At 44.3% G+C, this 23,564-nt stretch overlaps 1 protein-coding gene across 2 annotated transcripts in view; it reads right to left on the reverse strand.

Moving 5' to 3' along the window:
• Positions 1–6,936: 6,936 nt before the first annotated feature.
• The window catches only part of ADGRE3 (adhesion G protein-coupled receptor E3), a 59,992-nt gene continuing 43,364 nt past the window's right edge, over positions 6,937–23,564 (reverse strand). For both annotated transcript variants that reach the window (XM_045379790.3, XM_074026148.1), the window contains 5 exons: positions 19,962–20,028; positions 19,647–19,738; positions 16,400–16,568; positions 11,552–11,659; positions 6,937–7,169 (listed from right to left, as the gene is read on the reverse strand). In XM_045379790.3, the coding sequence (XP_045235725.2) occupies positions 7,134–7,169; positions 11,552–11,659; positions 16,400–16,568; positions 19,647–19,738; positions 19,962–20,028 (472 nt within the window). In that variant the 3' untranslated portion in view covers positions 6,937–7,133. The remainder of the gene's footprint in view (positions 7,170–11,551; positions 11,660–16,399; positions 16,569–19,646; positions 19,739–19,961; positions 20,029–23,564) is intronic.

Consider the following 23,564-nt stretch of genomic DNA (forward strand, 5'->3'; position numbering starts at 1 on the left):
ACCTCCCAGGCTTAAGCATCCTCCCGCCTCAGCCTCCCGAGTAGCTGGGATTACAGGTGTGCACCACTGTGCCTGCCTAATTTTTGTATTTTTTGTAGCAACGGGGTTTTACCATGTTGCCCAGACTGGTTTTGAACTCCTGGGCTCAAGCGATCTGCTCACCTTGTCCCCGCAAAGTGCTGGGATTACAGGCATGAGCCACTGTGCTGGGCCTACAATGACCTCTTTAAAGACCCTGTCTCCAAATATAGCAATATTATGAGGTCCTGGGAATTAGAATTTCAACATATGCATTTGGGAGGGGTGGCACAATTTTGCCTATAACATTCACAAACTGTCAGAGTGACCCCCGCCTGACCCTCCTGCCCTGGCCATGTGACAACCAAAAAATATCAATTAGAGGGCTGGTACTACCCCCAGCTAGGCATAACTCAACATAATATTCCCTTTGAACAATCCTTGAATTGCATCCAAGGGTGGGTAGACATTCTCCAAACCAACCAATTTGTCATTATTGTTTTTTGAGACAGAGTCTTGCTCTGTCGTCCAGGTTGGAGTGCAGCGGCGTGATCTCGGCTCACTGCAACGTCTGCTTTCCAGGTTCAAGCAGTTCTCCTGCCTCAGCCTCCTGAAGAGCTGGGATTACGGGTGTTTGCCACCACGTCTGGTTAATTTTTGTATTTTTAGTAGAGACAGGGCTTTGCCGTATTGGCCAGGCTGGTCTCGAACTCCTGACGTCAAGTGATCCGCCCACCTCAGCCCCCTAAAGTGCTAGGATTACAGGTGTGAGCCACCATGCCTGGCCTTATTTTATTTTTTGAGACAAGATCTCACTCTGTCAGTGCAGTGTTGTAATCATAGCTCACTGCAGCCTCAAACACCTGGGCTCAAGCGATCCTCCCTCCTCAGACTCCTGTATAACTAGAACCACACCCAGATAATTTTATTTTATTTATTTTTTGTATAGACAGGGGTCTTGCTTTGTTGCCTAGACTGGGCTTAAACTCCTGATCTCGAACGATCCTCCTCCTTCAGCCTCCCAAAGTGCAAAGATTGCGATCCATTTATTGACCAACAAGCACCCTTAATTAATAGCAGAGTCTTGCCTGTTTTGTCTGAGAACAAGTGATTATAGCAAGGAGACTGTGAGGAGAGGAGGTGGTGGGGGAGGTCAGAGCTGACTTCACTTCCTGTTTCTTTGATTTGTTCTTTTATTTCGTTACTAAATCTTTTGTTTTTGTTTTTGTTTTTTGAGATGAAGTCTCACTCTGTCACCCAGGCTGGAATACAGTGGCAAGATCTCGGCTCACCGCAACCTCCTCCTCCGGGGTTTAAGCGATTGTCGTGCCTCAGCCTCCTGAGTAGCTGGGATTACAAGCACGCACCACCACATCCGGCTAATTTTTGTATTATTAGTAAGACAGGGTTTTGCCACATTGGCCAGGCTGGTCGTGAACTCCTGACCTCAAGTGATCCGCCCTCCCTGGCCTCTCAAAGTGCTGGGATTACAGGTGTGAGCCACTGCACCCGGCTTCCTTATTTATTTTTAAGAGATGGGTTCTCAAGATGTTGCCCAGGCTGGAGTGCAGTGGCAATTCATAGGCAGGACCCCACTACTAAGTTTTGATCCTCTCTGTCCTCTCTTCTCACCTCCGCCCACCTCTGCACCTGCCCCGTACTGTCTGCAGCCTGCTGAGTGGGTGGGTGTCTCGCTGTAAACCCTCCACTCAGGGGACTGTTGTTCCAAGCAACTTTATCTGGGGTCTGGGGAAGTTCCCATATATCAGAAGAGGGAAGTTCAGTGTTTTCTGATACGCGTATTGAGAAATGGGGAAGCGGGGTCTGTGGTCACATCTCTAGGAGGCCCCTGGTGGAGCTGGTCCCAACCTATCTTCCTTCCACATCTCTCATGATTATCTAATTGCAGAGAGGTAAACATGAAAGAGGTCATTTTTTACCACTTTAGGTCCAGGGGAGCAACAGTTGGATAAAAATGATAACCATGGTTTATCAAACATATATTGGGTAGTAGATAAATGCAGTGGCTCTTATTGAATCTTCACCATAACCTTGTGAGGTTGGAATATTTACCAACCCCTGCCAATCTTTTTATTTTATTTATTTTGTTTTTTTTTTTTAGACAGAGTCTCACTCTGTCACCCCGGCTGGAGTGCAGTGGTGTGATCTCGGCTCACCGAAACCTCTAGCTCCTGGGTTCAAGCGATTCTTCTGCCTCTGCCTCCCAAGTAGTTGGGATTACAGGTGCACCCTGATGCCCGGTAAATTTTTGTATTTTTAGTAGACATGGGGTTTTGCCATGTTGGCCAGGCTGATCTTGAACCCCTGACTTCAAGTGATCTGTCTACCTTAGCCTCCCAAAATGCTGGGATTACAGGCATAAGCCACTGTGCCCAGTCCCCATTTTTTTTTTTAAAGACAGAATCTCACTCTGTCACCCAGGCTGGAGTGCAGTGGTGCAATTATAGCTTGTTGTGGCCTCAACGTCCCGGGCTCAAGTGATCCCCCCACCTCAGCCTCCCAAGTAGCTGTGGCTACAGGTGTGTGCCACCACATTTGGCTAACCAACCCCATTTTATACCTGGGCAAACTGAGGCCCCGGGGGGTCTCATGGCTTGTTCATTGTCATTTAGTGGGTAAGTGGCACAACTGGGATTCAGATTCCATCTGTGCCTCCCACTGTTGATCTCTTTCTACAGCTGCCTTCTTTTTATTTTTATTTATTTATTTTTTTTTTGAGATAGAGTCTTGCTCCGTTGCCCAGGCTGGAGTGAGTGTGCAGTGGTGCAATGGTACAATCTTGGCTCACTGTAACCTCCATTTCCCTCCCCAGCTCCCTCGTTCCTCAGGAGAGACGACTCTGAGATGCATGTTCCACATTATCTCCTGAAAGTCCCCACTGGGGTAAAGCTCCACCTGCCCAGAGCCTGCTCAACTAACACATTTTTGGTTAATTAAAAAAAAGTTTTTTTAGAGAGACAGCGTCTCTGGCCAGGTGTGGTGGGCCACGCTTGTAATCCCAGCACTTTGGGTGGCCGAAGCGGGTGGATCACTTGAGGCCAGGAGTTCGAGACCAGCCTGGGCAATATGTCAAAACCCCATTTCTACTAAAAAATACAAAAATTAGCCAGGCATGGTGATGTGTGCCTATAATCGCAGCTACTCAGGAGGCTGAGGCAGGAGATTTGCTTGAACCCAGGAGGCGAAGGTTGCAATGAGCTGGGATTATGCCAGTGCACTCCAGCCTGGACAACAGAGCGAGATTCTGCTAAAAAAAAAAAAAAGATTACAGAGACAGGTTCTCACAGTGTTGCCCAGGCTAGAGTGCAGTGGTGCAATTACAGCTCACTGCAACCTTGAACTCCTGGGCTCAAGCGATCCTCCTGCTTTCGCCTCCCGAGTATCTGGGACTACAGATGTGTGCCATTGCGCCCATCAATAACACATCTTTTAGCATATCTTGTTCTTTCTCTGCCTCACTTCTTCTTCTTTTTTTTTTTTTTAATGGAGTCTTGCTGTGTCGCCCACTGTAACCTCCGCCTCCAGGGTTCAAGTGATTCTTCTGCCTCAGCCTCCCGAGTAGCTGGGACTACAGGCCTATGCCACCATGCCCTGCTAATTTTTGTATTTTTAGTAGAGACGATGTGTCACCCTATTGGCCAGGTTGGTCTCGAACTCCTGACCTCACGATCTTTCCATCTCAGCCTCCCAAAGTTCTAGGATTACAGGTGTGAGCTACCGCGCCCAGCCCTGCCTCATTTCTTCACACCCCTATTGGTGTTTCCTGGGATCATCTCCAAAATAATCTACCTGCATGCACTAAACTCCTTGTCTCAGAGTCTGCTTTTGGGAGAACACAAACGATGACGCTATGGGATGAGTGTCATCATCAAAGATGAGTTTGCGAAATGGTTCTGGTTTGCCTGGAACTGAGGGACTCCTGGATTGTGGGACTTTTGGTACTAAACCTGGGAAAGTCCTGGGAAAACCAGAATGACTTGACTGTCCTTATAGGAGGACAGTGTGGCATGAGGGAAGCCAAGAGAAGGGAACGCTTCAAGAAGAAAAAAAAATGATCAACGGAGTCAGATGTTGACCCAATGGTCAAGTTTGGTGAGACTGAGAAACAACCAGTGGACTTTGCACCGAGGAAGCATTTGGAACGTTGATTCATCCTTTGGTGTGTTGGAAGCAGAAGTTAAATTGCAGTGGTTGAACAGTGAGGAGGTTGGAGGAAGTGAAGGCCACACAGTGGAAACAACTTCTTTTTTCTAGAATTATTATTTTTTTTTTTTGAGATGGAGTTTCGCTTTTGTTGCCCAGTCTGGAGTGCAATGGCACGATCTCGGCTCACCGCAACCTCCACCTCCCGGGATCAAGTGATTCTCCTGCCTCAGCCTCCCGAGTAGCTGGGATTACAGGCATGAGCCACCAAGCCTGGCTAATTTTGTATTTTTAGCAGAGAGGGGTTTTCTCCATGTTGGTCAGTCTGGTCTTGAACTTCTGACCTCAGGTGATCCACCCGGCTTGGCCTCCCAAAGTGCTGGGATTATAGGCATGAGCCACCACACTCGGCCTTTTTTTCTAGAATTTTGGCTGTGAAGAGGAGGAGAGATAGAGTGGCTATTGTAGCAGGAAAGCAGATTAAGGGAGACTTTTTGGATAGAAGGGGCCTGAACATGTGTCCTCTCTTTTCTTTCCTTCTTTCCTTCTTTCCTTCTCCCCTCCCCTCCCCTCCCCTCCCTTCCCCTCCCCTTCCCTTTCTTAGAGTCTTTCCCTCTGTTGCCCAGGCTGGAGTGCAGTGGTGCGATCTTGAATCACTGCAACCTCTGCTTCCCAGGTTCAAGTGATTCTCCTGCCTCAGCCTCCCAAGTAGCTGGGATTACAGGCACCCACCACCATGCCTGGCTAATATTTGCAGTTTTAGTAGAGACAGGGTTTCACCACGTTGGCTAGGCTGGTCTCAAACTCCTGACCTCAGGTGATCCACTTGCCTTGGCCTCCCAAAATGTTAGGATTACAGGCGTGAGCCACCGTGCCTGGCCGTGTCCTCTCTTTTCTTTCAAAATCCCTATTATTCTCATATTAAACACCCCAGTCTTCCTTTTATTCTTCCAAGATTTTAATCTTTTGGCCTTTTTTCCCCAGTGCTTTGAGCTGTTTCTCCCATGTGGTCTTCAAAGACTCAAATTTGGCTTTTGAGAGTGATGACTTAAAAAAAAAAATATCACCCAGCATCAATAGCAGACAGGTGCTAAAGAAAAATAAAAATCATCCAGCAAAATTTCTTCTTAAATGTATTCCTTTTTTATTAAGTTCCATAGAACTAGAACTTTTGGGTATGCACTTAATCTTCTTACATTCTTTAATTATTTTTTTACTTTTTGCAAAATAAACTTTTATTTGGAGGGACAGCATAATTTAGAGTCCAGGCTCTTTTACACTTTAAATATTTATTCATTTATTTGTTTTATATAGACAAAAAATGTATATATTTTCATGTACAACAGGATGTTCTGAAATATGTCTACATTGTGGAATTACTAAGTCAAGCTAATCAATATATGATTACCTCATATAACAATGTATATATATATATTTTTTGGTGGTGACAACGCTTAAAATCTCTCATCAGGTGCGATGGCTTATGTCTGTAATCCCAGCACCTTGGGAGGCCCTGGCAAGTGGATCACTGCTTGAGGTCAGGAGTTTGAGATCAGCTTGGCCAACATGGTGAAACCCTGTCTCCACTAAAAATACAAAAATTAGCTGGGCATGGGGGCATGTGTCTGTAGTCCCAGCTATCAGGAGGCTAAGGCCGGAGAATCACTTGAACCCAGGAGGCGGAGGTTGCAGTGAGCCTAGATCTCATCACTGCACTCCAGCCTGGGCGACAGAGTGAGACTCAGTCTCAAAAAAAAAGAAGTTAGCCTGGGTCGGGCACGGTGGCTCACGCCTGTAATCCCAGCACTTTGGGAGGCCAAGTCAGGTGGATCACCTGAAATTGGGAGTTCGAGACGAGCCTGACCAACATGGAGAAACCCTGTCTCTACTAAAAATACAAAATTAGCCGGGCGTGGTGGTGCATGCCTGTAATGCCAGCTACTTGGGAGGCTGAGGCAGGAGAATCGCTTGAACCCAGGAGGTGGAGGTTGCACTTGCACCATTGCGCTCCATCCTGGGCAACAAGAGCGAAACTCTTATCTCAAAAAAAAAAAAAAAAAGTAAGTTAGCCTGTTTCTAGCAAGGAAGTAAAGCCAGTAGGAAGCTAATGGTTTGAGGGAATGAGTGAGTTTAAAGAGCAAGTTTAGGCCAGGCGTGGTGGCTCATACCTGTAATCCCAGCACTTTGGGAGGCCAAGGTGGGAGGATCATGAGGTCAGGAGATCGAGACCATTCTGGCTAACACAGTGAAACCCTGTCTCTACCAAATATACAAAAAATTAGCCGGGCGTGGTGGTGGGTTCCTGTAGTCCCGGCTACTTGGGAGGCTGAGGCAGGAGAATGCTGTGTACCCAGGAGGCACAGCTTGCAGTGAGCTGAGATCGTGCCACTGCACTCCAGCCTGAGTGACAAAGCAAGACTCCATCTCAAAAAAAAAAAAAAAAAGAAAAAAGAAGAGCAAGTTTATGGCTGGTTGCAGTGGCTTATGCCTGTAATCCCAGCAGTTTGGGAAGCTGAGGTGGGAGAATCATTTGAGCTCTGGAATTTGAGGCTGCAGTGAGCTATGATCATACCACTACACTCCAGTTGGGTGACAGAGTGAAACCCTGTCTTAAAAAAAAAGGGGGCAAGTTTAGGATGAGTGGGACTAAGAACTTGAGGTAAAGGACCTCTTCATTTACAAAAAGTCAAGGAAATATTTGCAGTGGTCACGTTTTGGGTTTCCAGGGATAAGCATTGACAGAATACAGCATAGTGAAGAGAAGTGCAATTTACCACACATTTTTTGAGAGCCTATTATGCAGAACAAACACTTTGGGAAGTAAAGGTTGATTACTTCCTCTCCAAGGATGATATGTCTAATGAAGTCCCTTGTCCTTAGCTTCATTCTTCATAATGCCAAAAAGATCCATGGGTATGATATTCCATACGGAGTTGAATGTTCTAGTTCTATTATTTTCTCTTCACTTGTCCTGGAAAAACATCCCCCTATAAAAGAGGTTTAGATTAAAGGTGGATGTAAGGGTAAAATAAAGCAAACAAACAAAAATCAACAACATGGAGAGAGAGCAGGAGTGATTTAAACCCAGCTTGAACCAGCAGGCAAGGATGGCATGATCTCCTAGCATTTAAAAATCCTAGGGCAGATGTGGTCTTCTTTGGCTTAGAGTGGGAAGACTTATCAAAAATTCAGCAGGAAGAATTATTCTTTTTGATAAATTTTCAGACATAATATTCCACTCTGGAATTTCAGTCCCCTGGATGTTTTTTGTCTATGAAGAAAGGTTAGAGTCTTGTTGGTTTTGTTCCTCTTTGAATGCCCGTTATCTAACATAGTGCCTGACACACTGTAGAAGTCAACAAATATTCTCTTTGCACTCCACAACTAACAGCTTGGTTTAGCAGCCCCAAGATCCACAGAGGAACCAACATCTCCTGAAGAAGCCTATGAGGTTAGTGGTTCCTAGCCTAGTTATAAGAGCTGTGTGCAAGAAGTTCAAAGTTATGTCTTCCTTCCTGGTATTTATGGTTCATTCACAGATGCAATTTACAAGTCAAGCATGATTTTTCCCATAGGGAACATTGCCCAGCAACCTAACTGATCTTCCAACTTTATCAAGTTTCTTGGGAGCAGAGTTAGAAAGTTAACCCAAGGTCAAATTTGTCCATAGAAGAAGAGTTTCATTAGCTTTTTACTCAAACTTTGTGCCTAAAAAATAGAAGCACAGAGATTTTTCTATAGAGATGGGGTCTTACTTTGTTGCCCAGGTAGGTCTCAAGCTCCTGACCTCAAGCAATCCTCCTACCTTGTTCTCTCAAAAGTGCTGGGATTACAGGCATGAGCCACCATGTCTGGCCAAAGCTAATATATTCCTTAAAGAGAGATTCATATATATATGCATACGTGTGTGTGTGTGTGTGTGTATATATATATAATTTTTCTTTTTTTTTTTTTAGACAGGGTTTTGCTCTGTCACCCAGGCTGGAGTGCAGTGGCATGATCTTGGCTCATTGCAACCTCTGCCTCCTGGGCTCAAGCAATCCTCCTGCCTCAGCCTCCTAAATAGCTGAAATTACAGGCATGCACCACCACACCTGGTTAATTCTTTGATGTTTCTGTAGAGACAGGGTCTCACTCTATTACCCAGGTTATATTTGATATTTTCCCCATCCAAAGATACACTCATATTATTCAATTTCCACAATGTTAAGTGATAATAATAAAAATGATTTTCCTTATTCCATTATGGAGAACCAGTATCTAGAATGCTGGCAGCTTTGGGAATTATTTTGGATTATCTGGGAAACCTTTCATAGGTCACAGTCAACAGTCAGCACTTCTACTCTTGTTGAGAATAATTAAGGACAGAGTTTCACTCTTGTTGCCCAGGCTGGAGTGCAATGGTGCGATCTTGGCTCATCATAACCTCTGCCTCCCAGGTTCAAGTGATTCTCTTGCCTCAGTCTCCTGAGTAGCTGGGATTACAGATGCCTGCCACCACGCCCAGTGGCTCACACCTGTAATCTCAGCACTTGAGAGGCCAAGGTGGGTGGATCACTTGAGGTCAGGAGTTCGAGACCAGCCTGGCCAATATGGTGAAACACCATCTGTACTAAAAATACAAAAAAATTAGCTGGGTGTGGTGGTGGGCACCTGTAATCCCAGCTACTGGGGAGGCTGAGGCAGGAGAATCACTTGAACCCAGGAGGTGGAGGTTGCAGTGAGCTGAGATTACACCACTGGACTCCAGCCTGGGCAACAGAATGAGACTCTGTCTTAAAAAAAAAAAAAAAAAAAGGAAAGGAAGAGACAGGGGTCTCACTATGTTGCCCAGGCTGGTCTCAAACTCCTGGACTCAAGTGATCCTCCTGCCTTGGCCTCCCAAAGTGTTGGGATTATAGGTGTGAGCCACCACGCCCAGCTTCTTTTTAAACATCTATTCTGTCATTTATTCAAAAAGCCAAATATGGAACGAAATGTCACATAGTGCAGGAAGCTCATTCTGTGGTACACTGAGCCTGAGTTAGTGCAATGGAAGAACAGAATACCAGCAACCAGATTCCAGAAATGTCATCTTTCTAACAGGGCCATTTCCTCCCCCAGGAAGGTCCCATGATTCCCTGCACTCATCCTCTGTAATTATGCAGAGCAACTGGGGCAGAATCCGTATCCTGGAGCCTCTTCCATGGCGTACCCTCACTCTGTGGGGCTCACATCCACATCTTTATGTACAGGGGGCATTTGGGGGAAGAAGATCACTCTGCTATGCCTATGCTTGTAAATTTCCCCCAGTGGGAGTCTGTGTTAGATTGCATTGGTTCTTGATACGTTTTACTCATATATCTTTGCACAACAAGAATACATCTGAAAACCAGCCTAAGTGCTGTTAGTGAGTAGAGAGGAGTCACTGAGGAAAAATATAACAAGAATGAGGAACTCAAACCAGGTTATCAGGAAGAGGACTCTTCCTCATACCCTCCAGGAAAGCGAGTTTGTACTCAGACTAGCTCCTCAAAGCTACCCTATGTTTCCCAGGCTGGTGTCAAACTCCTGGGCTCAAGCGATCCTCCCATCTCAGCCTCTCAAGTAGCTAGGACTACAACACCACAACACCTGGCCTCTTTTTTTTTTTTTTTTGAGATGGAGTTTTGCTCTTGTTGCCCAGGCAGGAGTGCAATGGTGCGATCTTGGCTCACTGCAACCTCTGCCTTCCGGATTCAAGCGATTCTCCTGCTTCAGCCTCCCAAGTAGCTAGGATTACAGGCATGTGCCACCATGCCCAGCTAATTTTGTATTTTTGGTAGAGATGGGGTTTCTCCATGTTAGTCAGGCTGGTCTCGAACTCCCAACCTCAGGTGACCTGCCCACCTCGGCTTCCCAAAGTGTTGGGATTATGGGTGTGAGCCACTGCACCCGGCCCCGGTTTCCTTTTTATTATTGTTATTTTACATTGTGGAAATTTATTTATTTATTTTTTTTCTGAGGCGGAGTCTTGCTCTGTCTCCCAGTCTGGAGTGCAGTGGCATGATCTTGGCTCACTGTAAGCTCCGCCTCCCAGGTTCACGCCATTCTCCTGCCTCAGCCTCCCAAGTAGCTGGGACTACAGGCGCCCGCCACCACGCCCAGCTATTTTTTTGTATTTTTAGTAGAGACGGGGTTTCACTGTGTTAGCTAGGATGGTCTCAATCTCTTGACCTCGTGATCCACCTGCCTCGACCTCCCAAAGTGCTGGGATTACAGGCGTGAGCCACTGTGTCAGGCCTACATTGTGGAAATTGAATAACATGAGCATATCTTTGAAAAGGGAAAATATAGGCCGGGTGCAGTGGCTCATACCTGTAATTCCAGCACTTTGGGAGGCTGAGGTGGTAGGACTGCTTGAGCTGGGAGGTCAAGACCTGCTTGGGCAACATAGGGAAACCCCATCTCTCTATATATAAAAACAAATTAGCAGGGCATGGTGGTGCACACCTGTGGTCCCAGCTCCTCGGGAAGCTGATATGGGAGGATTGCTTGAGCCCAGGAGATCGAAACTGCAGTGAGCTATGATTGTGCCACTGTACTCCAGCCTGGGCGACAGAGCAAGACCCTGTCTCTTTAAAAAAAAAAAAAAAAAAAAAAAGGAAAATATAAATTAAAAAACTAGAAGAAGTTCAGCAAACTAATACAGGAACAGAACACCAAACACCACGTGCTCTCACTTATAAGTAGGAGCTGAACAATGAGAACAAATGGACACAGGGAGGGGAACAACACTCACTGGGGCCTGTGGGGAGAGGTTGGAGGGGGAGAACATTAGGGAAAAGAGCTAATACACGCTGTTTTTTTGTTTTTTTTTTTTTTTTTTTTTTTTTTTTTTCTGGATGGAGTCTCGCTCTGTCACCCAGGCTGGAGTGCAATGGTGCAATCTTGGCTCACTGCAACCTCGGCCTCTCAGGTTCAAGTGATACTCCTGTCTCAGCCTCCCCAGTAGCTGGGACTACAGGTGCGCACCACCATGCCCGGCTAATTTTTGTATTTTTAGTAGAGATGGAGTTTCACCATGTTGGTAAAGCTGGTCTTGAATTCCTGACCTCAGGTGATCCACCCACTTCGGCCTCCCAAAATGCTGGGATTACAGGCATGAGCCACCATGCCCAGTCAATGCTGGGCTTATTACCTAGGTCATGGGTTGATAGGTGCAGCGAACCACCACGGCACACGTTTACCTGTGTAACAAACCTGCACATCCCATACATGTAACCTTGGAACTTAAAACAAAAACAAAAACAAAAACAAACAAACAAACAAAAACCCCCAAACTAGAGGAAGTTTGCAGTGTCAAGAGAGGAGTATATAAGACATTAGAACAATTCACATGTTCACTTACCTCACTGGGTTTTGAGTCAGGACCCATCTTGCTGGAAAGTGTGTATGTCTCAGACTCAGATTTTGATTTTACAATCTCTCTAAACCACTTTTGATATTGTTTCTGGACCTGGAACATCAAAGGAAATACCTGGATGGGTTTTGCTAACATTGGTGAAGAGCAGAAAGGTCAGTGAGTCAGGAAGAGGATAGAGATGTATTATTATTTGTTTATTTTCACAAAACATGGTCTATTCGTACAATGGAATATGATTCAATTTTATAAAGGAAGGAGATTCTGACACATATTCTACCACATGGATGAACCTTGAGGACATCAGCCTAAGTAAAATAAACTGATCACGAAAGGCGAATACTGTATGGTTCTACTTATATGAGGTACCTAAAGTAGTCACATCCATGTAGACATAAAGTAGAATAGCGGTTTCCAGGGCCTGGGGGGAAGGAGAGTGGGGAGTTAGTGTTTAATGGGGATGGAATTTCAGTTTGGGAAGATGAATAAAGTTCCGGAGATGGATGTTGGTGATGGTTGCACAAGATCGCGAATGTGATGCTACTAGTGGTACGCTTAAAAATGATTTAAAAGGTAAATTTTATATTATATATATTTTACTACAATACAAATTTTCCATTACAGCATATATAATTGTTGTAGAAAATTTATGACCGGGTATGGTGGCTCACACCTGTAATCCCAGCACTTTGGGAGGCCAAGGCGGGCGGATCACCTGAGGTCGGGAGTTCAAGACCAGCCTGACCAATATAGCAAAACCCCATCTCTACTAAAAATACAAAAATTAGCCAGACATGGCGCATGACTGTAACCCCAGCTATTCCAGAGGCTGAGGCAGGAGAATTGCTTGAACCTGGGAGGCGGAGGTTGCAGTGAGCTGAGATCGCAGCACTGCACTCCAGCCTAGGAGACAGAGTGACACTTCGTCTAAAAAAAAAAAAAAAAAGAAAGAAAAAGAAAAGAAAAAGATAGAAAATTTATAAGATATGCATATGCAAAAGAAAGAAAATAGAAGTTACATATAATTCCTCAATCTAGTGAAAATCACCAATAATATTTTGGTAGTACCCTTCAATGTGTCTTGGTTTTGGGCACCTCAGAAGCAGACCCTGCAACAAGGGTTGAAGTGTAAGGAGTTTATTTGAGGGGTGATCCCAAGAAGCACCAGTAGGGCAATGAGGAAGCAGCACAGGGAAGAGAAGGCAGCTGGTAAAGAATGCATAATTAAGGATATTTCCATTGTGGAAATCTGGGGCTCAGTCCCATTCAGGAGCTCTGGGGTGCAGCATGGAACTACCTTAGAGTCAACTTGCCTGAAGGAGGTGGGAGCTGGGGTATTTATCCACCAGCTCCCATCAGTCATGGGTTGATGGCCACTCTCAAGGGCCATTACTCTTTGGCATCACCAGTTTGCCCTGTGCATGGGCCAGGCATGTCCTGTGGGCAGTATGAAGCCTTCAGGCACAGTTATATGTGTTCGCAACAAGTAACTCCAAGCATGTAGAGACAGAAGCCAAAGGGATATGAGAGGGCCATGGACTTTGGGAGGCCGAGACGGGTGGATCACGAGGTCAGCAGATCGAGACCATCCTGGCTAACACGGTGAAACCCCATCTCTACTAAAAATAAATACAAAAAACTAGCCGGGCGAGGTGGCGGGCGCCTGTAGTCCCAGTTACTTGGGAGGCTGAGGCAGGAGAATGGCATAAACCCGGGAGGCGGAGCTTGCAGTGAGCCGAGAGCCGGCCACTGCACTCCAGCCTGGGCGACACAGCGAGACTCCGTCTCAAAAAAAAAAAAAAAGAGAGGGCCATGGACAGCATCTGCCATATCATGATACCCCGACATTGACACTATTGACGTCTTGGGTTGGATCATGTTTTGCTGGAGAAGGCTATCCTGTGTGCATTGTTTAGGATATTTAGCAGCATCCCTGGCCTCTACCCACTAGATGCCAGTAGCAAACCCCACTCCAGTTATGACAAACATTTCCCCAGACATTGCTAACTGTCCCGTGGTAGGAACACAATTGCTACTGGTAAGAACTATTCTGATATGCCATAAACACTCATACCTACACATAAATAAATACATAACAATAACACAAGCAATGAATGCTTATACTTGTTATATAAACAAAATGAAACCCTCTGGAGTAATTTCTTTTTTTTTTTTTTTTTTTTTTGAGACGGAGTCTTGCTCTGTTGCTAAGGCTGGAGTGCAATGGCATGATCTCAGCTCACTGCAAACTCTACCTCCCAGGTTCAAGTGGTTCTCTAGCCTCAGCCTCCTGAGTAGCTGGGATTACAGGCATGTGCAACCACACCTGGCTAATTTTTGTATTGTTTAGTAGAAATGGGGTCTCACCACGTTGGCCAGGCTGGTCTTGAACTCCTGACTTCAGATGATCCACCTGCCTCGGCCTCCCAAAGTGTGGGATTACAGGTTTGAGCCACCACGCCTGGCTGGGTTCCATTTTGGAGACAGCATGCAGTCTAGATTATCCCTGAGCACCCCTTAGTAAGGGACATTCTTGGAAGACACACACTACTGTTCAGTTGCAGACAAAGTGTTTTGAATTTAGTAGCCATACGAAATAAAACTATATATATCTTTAAAAACTGAATGCTAGGCCAGGCGCGATGGCTCACGCCTGTAATCCCAGCACTTTGGGAGGCTGAGGCGGGCGGATCATGAGGACAGGAGATCGAGACCATCCTGACCAACATGGAAAACCCTGTCTCTACTAAAAATACAAAATTAGTTGGGTGTGGAGGCGTGCACCTGTAATCCCAGCTACTCGGGAGGCTGAGGCAGGAGAATCGCTTGAATCCGGGACATGGAGGTTGCAGTGAGCCGAGGTTGTGCCATTGCACTCTAGCCTGGGCAGCAAGAGCAAAACTCTGTCTCAAAACAAAAAACAAAACAACACAAAAACAAGTAACAAACAAAAACTGGATGCTATGATATGCCTCAAAAACTGAGATAAACTGAGGGAAGAGTACACATAAGTGTTTTTCGTATGCTCATGTGAAACCCTGTCTCTACTAAAAATACAAAAAAAAAAAAAAAAAAAAAAATTAGCCAGGCGTGGTGACATGTGTCTGTAGTCCCAGTTACTCAGGAGGCTGAGGCAGAAGAATCGCTTGAACCTGGGAGGCGGAGGTTTCAGTGAGCCAAGATTGAGCTACCGTACTTCAGCCTGGGTGACAGAGCGAGACTCTGTCTCAGAAAAAAAAAAAAAAAAAAAAGGATGATGATGATGATGATGAAGAAACAAATGCTCTGCCAGTGGTGCCTTCGAACCAAGTGGAGATGAGTTCTGCCTCCCTTTTCAGCCTCCTGAAGTGTTGGGATTATAGGCATGAGTCACTGTGCCTGGCCCCAGTTTCTCTTTAACAAGGCAGTTAACCTGCAGTACAGTGAAGTTCAAGACCTCATCGTGCCCACTGCTGTTCCATGGTTTGAGATGCGAGTTGCAAAAACTGCAATAGCAGACTGGGATGGATCTATGAGTTTGCCCCTGAAGACAGCCAGTGTTACAAGGAAGGCTGTGTGATTCTGGAATGTGACCTAGTTCGGGACAGTGAGGGCTCTGAGAGGCATGTATCATCTGATATGTGTTGAAGAAGAAGAGATAAATCAGCCCAGCATGGTGGCTTATGCCTGTAATCCCGGCACCATATACTTGGTATTGACTGGAAGCTTTTCCTTTTTCTCTTTTTTTTTGAGACGGAGTCTTGCTCTGTTGCCCAGGCTGGAGTGCAGTGGTGCGATCTTGGCTCACTGCAACCTCTGTCTCCTGGGTTCAAGTGATTATCCTGTCTAGCCTCCCGAGTAGCTGGGATTACAGGCACCTCCATCATGCCTGGGTAATTTTTTTGTAGTTTTTAGTAGAGATGGGGGTTTCACCATGTTCATCAGGCTGGTCTGGAACTCCTGACCTCAAGTGATCTGCCCATGTCAGCCTCCCAAAGTGCTGGGATTACAGGCGTGAGCCACTGCACCCTGCTGATTGGAAACTTTTTCTGAAATAAGGCAGAACTGCTTGGGTGTCTTTTTCCATGTAACTTAAGACAGTAATGTAAATAAAATAATAGTTGGAAAAAAAAAAAAGAATTCAGGTGAAGCGGTGTGTTAGCTGCATTGTTGATCTCCATGATTCACTCCTTTCTAGTTGTATTACAGTCTGTCTTAGTCTCTTGGTGGGTTGAGTGTTCTTTTCCCATTAACTTTGGGCTTGACCGTGTGACTTGCTTTGGCTAATGGGATATTAGTGGAGGCGATGTAAGAAGAATCACAGGCTTGAGTGACCTTGCCCAGTAGGGTCTGCCTCTTTGTGATTTCACCATTGTTAGGAGAAGAATATTCGCTGGGGAGTTGCTCCCACTTCTGCCTAAGCCTCAGGATGAGTCACAAGGAGCAGGCCTAAACCTGATCTGCGTCCTGGAGCAAAGGCAAGCTGAGCTCAGCTAAGATCATGTGAACCCCAACAGACCCATCGACCCATGAATAAAAAAAGCAAATATTTGTGTTTAAACCAATGGGATTTTTGAGGTTGCTTGTTACACAGCATTAGCTGACTATTACAAGTGGGAAAACTGAGAAAAAGGCATTTTTTTTTGACATAGCAATTATTTATATTCTGAAATGTGTTAATAAATGATGTATCTTAACAACTAGTAGCATTTTTAAAGTAGAGAAAATAGAGAGTGTTTATAGGTGGATTATAATCTCATATGGAACATTTAGAGAATGTTGACTTAAATCCCCATTAAACTCCATTTCCAAAATTTTCTTAAGTTTAAAGTAACAAAGAAAGGGGTCAGTGTTTACCTGTTGGCTGAGAAGGCAGTAGACCAAGAAGATGAAGAAGCCCTGGAGGCTATTGATGATGGTGAAGAGGTAGGCCACGACCTGGGCAGCTGGACCCACCTGTAGGAAGCCTAGACACCATGTGCAACCCAGGATAAAGAGCTGAGCTGTTGCTTTGAAAGCCAGCATCCTGGGAGGAGGAAGTCAGAGATTAGGATGTTGAAAAACTAATAAAGAGCATGAACACTCCTCTAGTTAGCTGTTAATAGTGAGAACTCTGGAGTTAGACTACCTGGGTTTAAATGGAAGCCAGCACTGGCTACCTGTGTGATCTTGGGAAAGCTGCTTTACCTTCTTGCAACTCAGTTCCCTCATCTTATTTTTATTTTATTTTATTTTATTTTTGAGATTAAGTCTTGCTCTGTTGCACAGGCTGGAGCACAATGACATGATCTCGACTCACTGCAACCTCTGTCTCCAGGGTTCAAGCGATTCTCCTGCCTCAGCCTCCCCAGTAGCTGGGACTACAGGCATGCACCATCATGCCCTGCTAATTTTTGTATCTTTAGTGGAGACGGGGTTTCACCATGTTGACCAGACTGGTCTCGAACTCCTGACCTCAAGAGATCCACCCATCTCGGCCTCTCAAAGTATTGGGATTGCAGGTGTGAACAACCGTGCCCAGCCTCATTTCCCTTATCTTAATAATTGTCCTATTTCATGGGGTTGCCATAAAGATTACGTGAGACTTTAACATGGGAAAGTATTTAGGACAATGTATGAGACAAAATTAGTACCACACATACATAAGGCATTTAAAAACCTGGATGCTTTTTCTCTCTCTCACTCTCATCATTTATAGACAGGGGTCATATAATTTTTTTTTTTTTCAGATGGAGTCTCGCTCCATTGCCCAGGCTGGAGTGTAGTGGTGTGATCTCAGCTCACTGCAACCTCCGCCTCCTGGGTTCAAGTGATTCTCCAGCCTTAGCCTCCCGAGTAGCTGGGATTACAGGTGTGCTGCCACGCCCAGCTAATTTTTGTATTTTTAGTAGAGACAGGGTTTCACCATGTTGGCCAGGCTGGTCTCGAACGACTGACCTCAAATGATCCACCCACCTTGGCTTCCCAAAGTGCTGGGATTACAGGTGTGAACCACCCCGCCTGGCCGGGGTCATATAATTTGTTATTCAAACAGGAAGGCTTTTGTGATCAAAAGGAGGTGTAATGTTCCTAACAGAAAGAAATAATAAATGTTTGAGGTGATAAATACCTTAAATACCCTGATTTGATCATTGCACATTTTATGCATGAATCAAAATATCACAAATACTTCGTAAATGTATATAAATATTATGTATCAATAAGGATAAAAATAATAATAATAAATAAAAGGGGTACTATTAATAATTACATTGTGTCAACAGACGTAAACTGAGACTGTTCCAGGTAAGCTGAGATATGAGGCCATCCTACTTATAGTCTTTACAGCATATATACACATAATATATATACATATATATTTTATATATGCTATCATAATATATAATCACTATATATTGCATATATAAAATATGTATATTTATATATGTATCTATAAAATATGTATATTTATATATGTATATATAAAATATCATATATTATGTTGTATATGCATAGAATATATTATATGTATGCATATATACACATATATATTATATGTATATGTACATTATATGTATCCCTAATTATTAAGGAGATTACATAAATGAGTAAAGCTAATTGAAGAACAGTTTGTATAGTGTGATCCTATTGTGTGTGTGTCGGTCTGTTCTACTTAAAGTGCACAGAGAAAGCTCTGGGAAAATGTCATAGATATTTTATCTCACATATCATACAGGCTCTTAATTCTGGCTTCCTGGGAAGTGGAAGTAGCAGGAAAAGAGACAATCACTTTCACTTTTTACTGTATATATTTCAAAAGACTATGAAAAAAATTTAACAAACTTGTCTTATTTTATTTTATTTTTTTTGAGACGGAGTCTTGCTCTGTCGCCCAGGCTGGAATGCACAGGCGCAATCTCGGCTCACTGCAAGCTCCGCCTCCCGGTTCATGGCATTCGCTTGCCTCAGCCTCCTGAGTAGCTGGGACTACAGGCGCCCGCCACCGCGCCCGGCTAATTTTTTGTATTTTCAGTATAGACAGGGTTTCACCATGTTAGCCAGGATGGTCTCCGTCTCCTGACCTCATGTGTGATCTGCCCACCTCAGCCTCCCAAAGTGCTGGGATTATAGGCGTGAGCCACCGCGCCGGGCCAAACTTGTCTTATTTTTATGATTAAAATGAAAACAACAACAAATTACAAGCTCAAATTAAAATGGATACTGCAACATAAAAATACTCATACCTTAAGATATTTTGAAATATTATACAAAATGTATTTTAATCTAGATTCTTATTGAACCTATTACACACAATTGGAGATAAACATTTAAATTGGTATGTGTACAGAGAGTTTAATTTGTAATTTAAGCATGTGATTTAATACAGCTAGATTGATCTCTATTGGCTGGGGTGGATATAGCTTTGTGACATTACCAGATTAATTTTTAGGATTTCTATATGATTTAAGCTTTTTAGTAACTGTTGGATTAGCAAATCTGAGTTGGTTGCTTTTGATAAAAACATACTCCTGTGTGCATTTTGTGTAGTGTGGCGGTAACAAATGTTTTTCTCCCTTTTCATCTTCCTTTTAGTGTTAGATCTCTTCCCCTTTGAGTTTTAAAACAAGGCACACGGTCACTTGGTTAGAGACTACATTTCCCACCTCCCTTGCAGCTGGGTGTTATCATGTGACCAAGATCAGCCAATGAGATATGAGCAAATGTGGCAAGTGCAACTCCTATATAACCTCCTTCCCACGGATGGGATATTGACAAGGGCAACATCCTTCTAGAGGATGGTGGAGCAACAAAGTAGAAAGAACCTGAGACCCTGAAACACTGTGTGGAGCAGAGCTTCTTTATTAGCCCTGAACTGCTCACTTCTGGGTTGCAACATGAGAGTGAAATAAAGTTCTATTTTATTCTTTTTTTTTTGGACATCTTTTTCTCATAGCAGCTTGGCTTGTATTCTAGCTAATACAGGTTCTCGTTAATTGTGATGGTGGGAGATTACAGTGGTCTTGCTAGTCCTGGGAGCATGGCTGTTGAGTGTACGCGTGTGTGGATATGTAGGAGGGATTGGCAGAAGGAAAGGGAGTAGGAAGTACCATTTGTCACATCCTACCTTGTGTTCTGGATGGTTGACACTTCACTATTGAGGGAGGAAAGTTTTCTTTTCAAAATCCAAAAGACCAAGATAAAAAATACTAAATTCACCTGCAGGACCAATACAAACAAGGCAGAATGCAAGTTAAAATAATGTATGGTTTCCACTTTAAATTGCACACAGGAGTCCAGCCTCCCTGTACATGGGATTGAACTGGTAGCAGGTGGAAAATCGATCCACCCAACAGTGGAAATGCAAGCCCTTTGTACCATCTTGTACCCAGCACTTCTCTTGGTTCTTGTTAGTTTGGGAAAATCAAAGGCACATACTCACAGAGAAAATGGCACAGACTGGGCCAAGGAAACCCCAGATGAATCCCTGGTCCAGGTGGAGCCAGCATCTAGGAACAATGGGAAAAGAGATACAAAGAGAGATCAGAGAAAGTGCATGAGATCAACATAAAGTGACTCTTTTCCTACCAGAGAATTGTTTCCAGTTTCTCTTGAAAGTCAGCTGATGACAATCAGCAATTTTTTTTTTTTTGAGACAGGGTCTTGCTCTGTTGCCCCGGTTGGAGTGCAGTGGTGCGATCTCTGCTCACTGCAATCTCTGCCTCCTGGATTCAAGTGATTCTCCTGCCTCAGTCTCCTGACTAGCTGGGATTACAGATGTGCACCACCACACTGGCTAATTTTTGCATTTTTAGTGGAGATGTGGTTTGGCCATGTTGGCCAGGCTGGTCTTGAACTCCAGATCTCACGTGATTTGCTCCCCTTGGCCTCCCAAAGTGCTGGGATTACAGGCGTGAGCCACCACCCCTAGCCAACAATCAGCTTTGATTACACATTTTGATTGCAACTTTGATCCACACATCACATGTGACAGCCACTTTCACTTTTTACTTTATATATTTCAAAAACTATGAAAAAAATTTAACAAACTTGTCTTATTTTTATGATTAAAATGAAAACAACAACAAATTATGTGCTCGAATTAAAATTGATGCTGCAACATAAAAAGTACTCATAGCTCAAGGTATTTTGAAGTAGAATTATACAAAATATATTTTCATTTAGATCCTTATTGAACCTATTACACACAATTGGAAATATACATTTAAATTGGTATGTGTACAGAGTTTAATTTGGAATTTAAGTATGTGATTTAATATAGCTAGATTGATCTCTATTGGCTGGGGTGGACACAGCTTTGTGACATTACTAGATTCTTAGGGTTTTTATAGAATTTAAGCTTTTTAGTAACTGTGGTGTGATTCTAGGATAATAAGCTAGGAGAAACATCGTCCTGTTAAGCGTTTTAGGAGCACAGTCCTGTTAAATTTTCACACCAGCACTGTGAGGTTGGAACAATGGGGACAACTATTATTCTTATCTCGCTAATGAGGGGACTGAGACCTGAGAGCTCAAATCACAGGAAGAATGAAGTTGGGACTGGCCAGGCGCTGTGGTTCACACCTGTAATCCCTGCACTTCGAGAGGCGGAGGCGGACGGATCACGAGGTCAGCAGATCGAGACCATCCTGGCTAACACAGTGAAACCCCCGTCTCTACTAAAAAAAAAAGACAAAAAAATTAGCTGGGCATCGTGGCGGGCGCCTATAGTCCCAGCTGCTCGGGAGGCTGAGGCAGGAGAATGGCGTGAACCCGGGAGGCGGAACTTGCAGTGAGCTGAGATCGCGCCACTGCACTCCAGCCTGGGTGACAGAGCGAGGGTCCGTCACAAAAAAAAAGAAAAAAAAAAAAAAAAAAGTTGGGACCTAACTCTTGTGATCCAAGAGACTATAATAGACACTTCTTTTTTTTTTTTTTTTTGAGACGGAATCTCGCTCTGTTGCCCAGGCTGGAGTGCAGTGGCCGGATCTCAGCTCACTGCAAGCTCCGCCTCCCGGGTTTACGCCATTCTCCTGCCTCAGCCTCCCGAGTAGCTGGGACTACAGGTGCCCGCCACCTTGCCCGGCTAGTTTTTTGTATTTTTTAGTAGAGACGGGGTTTCACCGTGTTAGCCAGGATGGTCTCGATCTGCTGACCTCGTGATCCGCCCGTCTCGGCCTCCCAAAGTGCTGGGATTACAGGCTTGAGCCACCGCGCCCGGCCCGGAATAGACAGACACTTCTATATCCACTAAGATGGACCCTAAGGTTAAGGAAACCAAGTTACCTGTGGGTCGAGGGTTCAGGCCCTGGCTGGTGAAGCAACTCTCTAAATTCCTCTGGCTACAAGAAAATGCACACTTGCTAAACTCCAGAACAATAGGCGCCATCAGTCCCCTCCTACCTCTTTTTTTTTGGACCTATTCTTTTTTTTTTTTTTTTTTTAATACTTTAAGTTCTAGGGTACATATGCACAATGTGCAGGTTTGTTACATATGTAGCCATGTGCCATGTTGGTGTGCTGCACCCATTAACTTGTCGTTTACATTAGGTATATCTCCTAATGCTATCCTGAATTGAACAATGAGAACACTTGGACACAGGAAGGAGAAAGTCCCCTCCTACCTCTGATATACGATCCAGACCACGTAACTGACTGGAAAGGGAACCAGTCAAAGCAGTTATGGATCTTAAGCCAGTTTCAGTTAGTTTATAGAGGATGTGCACAAACTGTCTTTGTGTCCTGTGGTTCAACTTTTGGTGTAAAGCCACATTCCTCCTCATTATTTATTTTATTTTATTTATATAGTTTTTAGAGTTGGATCTTGCTCTGTCACTCAGGCTGTGGTGCAGTTGCTCTGTCACAGCTTACTGCATCCTTGAACTCCTGTGCGCAAGGGATCCTCCTGCCCCAGCCTGGGACTATAGGCATGCATCACCATGTCCAGCTAATTAAAACAATTTTTTTTTTTTTTGGTAGAGATGGGGTTTTGCTATGTTGCCCAGGCTGGTCTTGAACTCCTGGGCTCAAGCAATCCTTCCTCCTTGACTTCCCAAAGTGCTGGGGTTGCAGGTGTGAACCACCATGCCTGGTCTTCCATCTTATTTTTTTTTTGAGATGGAGTTTAGCTCTTGTTGCCCAGGCTGGAGTGCAATGGCATGATCTCAGCTCACTGCAACCTCCACCTCCCAGGTTCAAGTGATTCTCCTCCCTCAGCCTCCCAAGTAGCTGAGATTGCAGGCACACATCACCACACCCGGCTAATTTTTTGTCTTTTCAGTAGAGATAGGGTTTCACTGTGTTGGCCACACTGGTCTCCAACTCCTGACCTCAGGTCATCCACCTGCCTCAGCCTCCCAAAGTGCTGGGATTGCAGGCTTGAGCCACCGCGCCCGGCTTTTCCATCTTATTTTAATGCTAAAATCCTGCCCCAAAGTGAACATGGGATGCATGTTTTATATATATATATGTTTATCCACTGTGCATGCACTCTGCTCTCATCTTAAATAGGTACAGCTTTTCCAAACCTCCTGAATGTTTATGACTCTGTTGTGTAATACAGATCTAGTGAGGCATAAAACCTAACTTGTGCTTCCCCTTTTCAAAGAGGGAGCACCTTTGGCTCATGCTGCAGACTTTCTTTTTTTGGTTTGCAAACCAGTATTGCCAATAAAGCTCTCTCTTTTCTTTTCTTTTCCTTCCTTCCTTCCTTCCTTCCTTCCTTCCTTCCTTCCTTCCTTCCTTCCTTCCTTCCTTCCTTCCTTTCTTTCTTTCTTTCTTTCTTTCTTTCTTTCTTTCTTTCTTTCTTTCTTTCTTTCTTTCTTTCTTTCTTTCTTTCTTTCTTTCTTTCTTTCTTTCTCTTTCTTTTTCTTTCTTTCTTTCTTTCCCTCCCTCCCTCCCTCCCTTCTCTTCTTTCTATTATTTATTCATTTTGATGATCTTTTGAACAACACCCAAAACCCTCTCCTTCTGAAGCCATCCCTATAAACTTTATACAGATAATCAGAGAAGAAGAAAGGGGTCGAAATGAAAACAAGCCGAGCTT

Source organism: Macaca fascicularis, chromosome 19, assembly GCF_037993035.2.
Source record: "Macaca fascicularis isolate 582-1 chromosome 19, T2T-MFA8v1.1".
Taxonomy (NCBI): Eukaryota; Metazoa; Chordata; class Mammalia; order Primates; family Cercopithecidae; genus Macaca; species Macaca fascicularis.